At 40.8% G+C, this 7,804-nt stretch overlaps 2 protein-coding genes across 3 annotated transcripts; one reads left to right on the forward strand and one right to left on the reverse strand.

Annotated features, from left to right (window-relative positions):
• Positions 1-343: 343 nt before the first annotated feature.
• LOC131000857 (fasciclin-like arabinogalactan protein 21) lies at positions 344-2,432 on the forward strand. Its single transcript, XM_057926978.1, has one exon. The coding sequence runs from the start codon at positions 1,005-1,007 to the stop codon at positions 2,187-2,189; it is 1,185 nt and encodes a 394-aa protein (XP_057782961.1). The 5' UTR covers positions 344-1,004; the 3' UTR covers positions 2,190-2,432.
• Positions 2,433-2,846: 414 nt separating this feature from the next.
• Positions 2,847-7,804, reverse strand: LOC131000836 (probable E3 ubiquitin-protein ligase ARI2). 2 transcript variants are annotated; one of them, XM_057926941.1, is made up of 8 exons: positions 7,367-7,791; positions 6,758-6,790; positions 5,960-6,239; positions 5,247-5,727; positions 4,455-5,003; positions 4,216-4,382; positions 3,545-3,595; positions 3,189-3,332 (listed from the first exon to the last, which is right to left on the reverse strand). In XM_057926941.1, exons 1-7 carry the CDS (start codon positions 7,508-7,510, stop codon positions 3,570-3,572), a joined length of 1,680 nt encoding a protein of 559 aa, XP_057782924.1. In that variant the 5' UTR covers positions 7,511-7,791; the 3' UTR covers positions 3,189-3,332; positions 3,545-3,569. The 2 variants fall into 2 exon arrangements, with proteins under 2 accessions (XP_057782923.1, XP_057782924.1); XM_057926940.1 differs by lacking the exon at positions 3,545-3,595 and having other exon boundaries at positions 2,847-3,332; positions 7,367-7,804.

Here is a 7,804-nt window from a genome sequence, read left to right on the forward strand (position 1 = left end):
CATTGCTGTTTCTGCGTTGATGATCTAGGCAGAAATTGTAAATTACTGAGTGGAAGTGGAGGTTGACAAAAAATGTACAAGTGCCATGGCTGGCTTTCGATAATGTGATTTTCATGTTTAACGCAAAACTAGAATTCCTTTTTATATAACCAACTTCAACAAGTTAGGAGATCTTGATCCAGAATTTTTAAAGGACGGTAAAAGTAAACAATCATCATTTCACACACTAGATTTACAGTTTAAGCATCTTGAATAATTTCAGCAATAATCAAGAGTGTTTTTACATGCATTTATATTTTCAGCAGAGCTGACAACTGACAAGTTTGGCAACCTCAACTAGTGGATCCAAGTCCAACTAATAGAGATGGACGTAATTAGCCAAATAAATGGATAATTTGCATGAGTAAAATATGTTGACACAAAGTCAATATGATATTTTTCAACAAGATTTATGCATATGCTATCTGGCTTTCCTACTTCGACAATAGAAGAATAACAACTAGTTCAGAATCGAATCAAACTGATCAATCCCCAAACAGTGCTAAAATTAAAATGTAAAAGTGAGGAGTTTTATGAACTCTTCAAAGCTCTGGGGATGCTTACAGAGCTCTCGAACCAAAAACTTGAGGCAAATTTAATCCTTTTTTTTATAAACTTGGGTGAAGATTGTGTAGCCCGCGAATTGCCCTAATATCTACAACGACGTCATAGTAAGCGGCCAATCAGTATGAGGTGAGTCGAACTAGAATCTTCCCTGCACCAAACTCCTACTCAGTTTCCCTCCATTTTTCTGTATCTCTCTCTACAGAATTCAGCTGCAACAGAAACACTCACAATGCACAAGCACAACAACAACGACGCGTTTCAGCCAATCACGGGGTTCCACATAGGATGATCCCTCTAACAAACTGCTCCCTCCGTTTCTTCTTCTGTATATATACCTCCGATCCATCTCAGTAACCGCAAATCCACACTCAGATTAACTCTCACAAAAATTCTCTCCAATGGCGATTCCTCTGCGCTTCCAGCTCCCAGCGCTACTGGTCCTCCTCCTGCTCATCTCCACCGCCTCCGCCTTCGACGGCAGCCCCACCCCCTCCATCTCTCCTTCCCCCGCCGCATTCCTTACGCCGACTCACACCTATCCCCCAGCTCTCTTCGCCACAATCCTCTCCACACTCGGTTTCCAGGAGCTCTCCTCCGCCACCGTCACCGCCAACCTCTCCGCCACTACGCCGCTCACCATCTTCGCCCCCTCCGACGCCTCTCTCCTCACCTGTCCGTCCTGCTCCCTCCCTCTCCTCCTCCAGGAGCTCTCTATCCCCGGCCTCTACCCTCTCCACTTCCTCCAAACCCTAACTTTCGGCACCAAAATCGAGACGATCGCTCCGAACCGCTGCCTCACCATCACCAGCAACAGCAAGGACAAGGTCTTCGTCAATGGCGTCGAGATCACCAGCCCTGACGTCTTCAACAACGGCCTCGTCGTCATCCACGGCCTGCAAGGCTTCGTCTCCCACCTCTCGCCGCTCTCCTGCAACGTCGAGAGGATGACGTCTTTGTCGTTCCCCTCGCCTTCTCTCTCCTCAATGGCGTCGCCGCCGCCGTCGCTCTTCATCATGCGCCTGATGCTGAAGGACGCCATCATCCGCCTCCGCGCCACTGGATACAGCGTCGTCTCCCTCGCGATGCGTATCAAGTACGCGGAGCTCACCGAGCTGAAGGCGATGACGGTTTTCGCGATCGATGACACCGCGATCTTCTCCGGTGGAGGTAATGCCTACTTGTCCAACTTCCGGTTCCACGTGGTACCGAACAGGCGGTTGACGGCGGCCGATCTGGTGACCTTACCGCCGTCGACGTCGCTGCCTACTCTGGACGCTGCAAACAACCTGGTGGTGACAACCGGTGGGGGCGGCGGACCTTCAGCGCCGATGAAGATAAACTACGTGAAGATTACCACCATCGATCTGCTGCACAACAGCAAAATTGTGATCCATGGATTGTCGTCTCCCTTTCCGCACATGATGCATCATCAGCCGTACAGTGTAGAAGCTAGCAGTTCTTCTGAAATCCAACGGTCCTCATGCAGTCACTTTGATTGGGATCGTGGTATCTGTGCTGCTGAAGCTCAAGTTCCAGCTGGAATGCAGTCGGCGGTGGATCTTCAGGATAACCGTGGACTCTGATCTACTGATTTTACTCCACCATCAACTGTAAGTGTCTGTACAATTGCAAACTTCACTGAATACTGAGCTTCAAATGCTTTTACGCTTTCTTTGATAATCATTGCGTCGGTTATGGAATAATATTGAGGTGTACATTTCACGATCTATTTTCCGTCACCATTTTCCATTTCATATAAAGTGAAATTGTATGCATACCGTGAAGATCACAATACACGTGGTTCCATAACAAATTACTTCTTGTTACCGTGAGATGTATTCATTGTCTTTTTTATCAACGAATTACTTCTCGTTAGTTTCATAAGATTGATTTTACTATTTCGAGAATAATTTCATTTGTTGATCATATTCAGTTATGCTCTCTTGTTGAAGATGCATGTGGTACCATGAATTTGACATCATTACTGGGTAAATGTATAAAAACAGGTGTAGTAAAATACAAAAGAACGTCTCATAAAAATAGCCATCACACAAAGAGATCCATTAATGAAATATTATGAACTAAAAAGAATCCATTAACTAAATAATTCCTGAATTGAAACAGGGAACATGGTATGTTAATAACCTGTAAAAAACGAAATAAAAAAGATGGGAAGTGGCTAAAAACTAATTTGTGGTCGACGTTCGTCAATATATTTGATTTTCGACCACAAACTTAACTTTCAAGAAAATAATATGATGTATTTTACTAAATAGACGATGTGTTGCGCCTGCGCATCTCCTCAAAAGCTAAATCCCAAAATCATGTTTGAAATACATACTAAATATTCCAATCTCCGCCTTATGCCGCCCCCCTCCACATATACATGCCGCAGCATATGGACTCTAGCAGCAATATACACAATTATTCACCAATGTCAAGAGCCCAAACAAGACCACACTATACATAGTTTAATTAATCTTCTCCTAAAATTGTCTACGGAGTAAAAGAAATGGTAATGAGAGGATTATCCATGTCACATACGCCGCTCCGTTAGGTTCTGGACAAAAAATTAGTCTAAGGATCTGCTTAATGAGCATCCGCGGGTAGGTTGAGATCAAACAGTGTGTCTGCAGAACTTTCTTTTCTGGGACGCTTCCGCGGAAACTCTAGACTCTCATCCGAAGTCCCAGATGTCGATGCCTGGTCTACTCCTGCTGAGTGTCCTACAAAACGCACCATAGATTGTCATGAGAGCGTGCAAGCATTCAACTACTTCTGCTAACATTCGCCAACAAACATGTATACTAAAAGTATCATTATATCTCAGCTAGTATATCAGTTGTCTTGGATCCATCAAACCAACACGTATGAGCAAGATTATCCTCTCGCCACAAGATAGTTGACTAATAAATATCCAGATTCAGTTGGAACTTACACAGTTGAATAAGGATTTGAAGGCTTCAGAAAGCACATCGAATGTAACCCTCTGCAAGAAAAAGTTTTTAAATACAAATCTGCCTAGCACTACAAATCCAACAACAAATGGAAAACTGCATTTGCAGGAATTGGACGAGAAAACTGATCATCTAAATATGCGCACACACAAGACCCTTTCACATAATTGTTTCCTACACTCTCAGTTTTAGAAGATATTAGCAATTTAGAATCAGAGCAGCAATAAATCCTACTAAGCTATTAATGAATGTGTTGCACATTGTTAACAAATTGAATTAACTAGGTTACAAAACAACATATTGAATGGAGTATTACCTCAGGAGAAGAAGTAATCTTCAGACTACTTCGTGTGGTTATCCTCTTTCATACAAGTCAAACTGAACTTGTTTGTATAAATTTTGTAATAACCCCCCCCCCCCCCCAACCTTTTTTTATACTATACTTAACAAGAAACTTACAAGTGATATCTGATCTAAACTTTCAGACAAATAATTCAATCACCTCACAATTTTTAAAACATACAACCTAACTAAAGAACACATAATTTGAAACTATTCCACATTAGACATTACTGTTGTACCCAAGACTTGAAAAGCATTACCCCCACCCACCATAGTTCTTGACAAGAAAGTGAAATTTAAACCACTTTACCATTAGATCGGTCAGCTTCTTTCTGACATTTACTATTGCTGCTGGCTTGAGCATTCCATCCAACAGTCAGCTCCTCAGCCTTCTCAATGCCATTTGAATGGTAAGGCGCTATACTGTGCATGGTGAATTCAAGTGAACCCAATAACTCGTTCTCAATACAATCGTACCTGTAAAAGTAGGAATATCATAAGCTTCAAGTTCACTGTAAAGATAAAGCCTTGGTTGACAATTCAACTCACATTTTTTTGCATAGGCTATCAATGACCACACAGAGATTAATGACATGCATCCTTATCTGCATGACTTGATCCTCAGGATACTCATTAAATGGCTCCTCGAGAAATTTGGATAGCTTTTCGACATTTGACTCTAGCTGCTGCTGTTGGTCCTCAAATAAATGCTGTTTTATTTCCCTTTGCTTTTCCGTCATCTCATCTTTAAACAAGTCGTCACCAAACATGTAGAAAGCAAATGGATATGAATATGAAAGAGCTCGTCTTGATCTGAAGAGCCTGTAGAGTCCATTAGAGACCCAGCTAAATTCCCTTAACTTAAAGTCCCGAGCTTCCAAATGCGACACCTTTTCCTTTACGGTCTCCCTCAGCCGAGATTCCTGCTTAAAGGAATCAGTATGAGCTTTATAACGATTATGATAATGCATGTATCTATATAGATCTCTCTTTGCACGCTCAGCTTTCTTCTCGCCGTCTTCTTTGTATCGACCACAACTATGATTAGCAATATGGGACCAGGTATGGTCTCGTCCAGTAGCTCCGCCACACAACCAACTACAGAAGGAAATAAAATCAGAAAGACAGATGGTGCAACAGGTTCATCTTCAGCAGGAAAGGCGACTACTAGAAATAGCAGGAAAAAGAAAAAGCATGTGTCACAATAATAAGCAATTAAACGTCATAAGTATCATGCAATGAATGAGAAGGAGTCATACAGTCTGGAAAATTACTGCAGCAGTCATATTAAGGTGAGCAAAGTAACAGGAATGAGAAAGTGACAGGACAAAGCATACTTACCAAAATGCCTGTCCACATATGCAACTAACTAAATTGCAACCACCATTCTTCTCAACAGGTTTGTGACACTTGGGACAAGGCTGTGTATGTACCGTAATCCAGTTGACTGTCTCGGATTCATCCCGGCATTTTTTACTCCAAAGCTTCCACATCAAGCATGAACAAGGGGAATGTGCTTCTGATACGCAACTGAAACAGAACTGCATACCACAAGAACATTCAACTTCACATAATTCATCATTTTCAACTCTTATTGCGTTCCCACAATGGGGTATACTGGGACACCATTTGACCATTCTGTTGTCTTCAATGTACGACTCAAGAAGAAAGCGGTCAAACTTCTCTGCTAGATCTGGATGTCTTGCGCTAACTAGCCTTCTAACAATAGTTTCATCACAGATAGCATTGCACTTATGAGCCATACACCTCATCCGCTTGCTTTGACCCTCGTTAATTTTGACAATGAAATGCTCTGTCCAACCTGAAAACAAAATACCAAATATCTAATTGAGAGCAACAATTTACTGTTCCAAAGAAAAGCAAAATAATCTGTATGGAAACAGCTAAGAGAGAGTGTGAACAAGTATCAATGGAGGCACAGTAAAATGCTAAAATGAACCGATGGAATGACCAACTACAGAGAAAAAACTTGAGTTAGTTAGCTATGACACTTTGCAAGTTCCAAATAGAAACATTAAAGTAAAGACTCTTACAATTGTTGCAAAAGCAATGGCCACAGTCCATTAACGTTACATCTTTTGCAGGCACATCATCCATACATATATAGCACATTACTGTAGATGTAGACTCCTCTGGGTCAAGGTCAACAAATTCTGCCAAGGTAACCCCTGCTTCAGCAAAAATGCCAGATTTACCCTTCTCAACATAAACTGCAATCACTTTCTCAACATCCCAGCGGTAATGAATGAGTAGAGTTCTGGCATGGTGTTCTCTCACTGAGAACAAGTCCATCACTCTCCCCAAATCTTCTGTCTGCACAAAACTCAAAATCTCAGTCCTTGTTTTGACAAAAAATAAGAAAAGAAAGAAAAAGGGGAGACAGAATGTTATTTTAGATGCCACCGTAAATCTCTGATTATTTCTCATTATTATACTTCCTTTCTGCTTCATTCACCATTCTTGCATAGAAGATGGGGGGGAAAAAAATCTTTGGGCAGGTGGTTGAGAAAAAGGGAAAAATGGTGGGGTGGTCGAGTAGGGATATAAATCGAAGATTTGGTGGGGGAATCACTAGACCAGTGATTAAAAGGAAGAAGTGCAAGCCTTTACTAAGGATATTATTGTTTCTCTAGCTAAAATATGAACTTTTCATATATGTAGCTAAGACAACACATTACTATTTCGTAATCAGAAATTATTTTAGAAGTTCTACCTTTCGTTTGTTCATAATTGGACTTTTTATGGAGTTAAGCAATCAAAGTGAACACATGATAAAGCAAATCAAAACATTAAAATAAAGACTACTCTTATCCATGCAAATTCATTTCTACCTGTGCAGCCAACAGAGACTCTCTTGTAATCACCTGAAAAGCACAACACAAATTCCATATCAGTAAAATAAACCCATAAATTACTATTCATATTCACTATAACGTCAGAATGAAAAACGCCATAAAACATAAAGCCAAATATCAAATAGCCACAGAATGAAAAATATACACAGCATCTCTTAATAGAAAAGAAAGAGAAAAGCGTTATTGATAGTAAAATATCGGTTTATGGTTAGAAATTCATGCTTCTTTACGATTCCAAATTCAGATAAAACATATTTACTGCGGTATGAAAAAAATGTGCAACTGTTCATACTACATTGGCAAGCCTACTCCAACAGGAAGGGGTTCCTGCAAAGGAACCAAGTATACAAAATATATTTCAAGATTCATTCTCAAAAGCCGAAGATTCAGTAATTTTAACCTTCAAAGGCATGATAGAGTATCAATGCACTAGAAATTTCCCTGAATTTTCATAAACAACAATCCATCAAAAGCTAATAAATCATCCAATCAGAACTGTTCCTAGTGAAACTTTTGAACCCCATTTTTTTTTTTAATCCACATGCATTGGACTACACATAAAAACCTACACTTGAATGCAAGTACCTTGCACGAAGGGGCTTTCGATGATACCCATTGAGCATCGCGATCCTTATTCTCGAGTCCGTCGAGCGATTCCTCCTCTCTGTCGGACGAGTAAGATTCATCTCTATCTTCGCTGTTGTCGCTCATGTAATAATCGTCCTCCATTAAATAAAATTTATTTAGTTATCCCCTAGAAAATATGTATATATTCATAAAATAAATGGTCAAAAGTAGCCGCTTGAAACTTGCGCTTATGTGATCGGATCAGCAGGCCGAGCCGAGATGATTTTCCGGCGAAATTCAGCCGGCGATTGAAAAGGTGAGAGAGAAAGCTGCCAGTTTGGGGGGAGGGAGGGTTTGTTTTTGCGCCTTTAGTTTACTGTGAGGGAAGGGAGTACTGTATGTAGTAGAGTAGATCATACGTCGTCGTTTGGAGAAAAGTGCGTCCTCCAAAGTCCA

Source organism: Salvia miltiorrhiza, chromosome 8 (assembly GCF_028751815.1).
Source record: "Salvia miltiorrhiza cultivar Shanhuang (shh) chromosome 8, IMPLAD_Smil_shh, whole genome shotgun sequence".
Taxonomy (NCBI): domain Eukaryota; kingdom Viridiplantae; phylum Streptophyta; class Magnoliopsida; order Lamiales; family Lamiaceae; genus Salvia; species Salvia miltiorrhiza.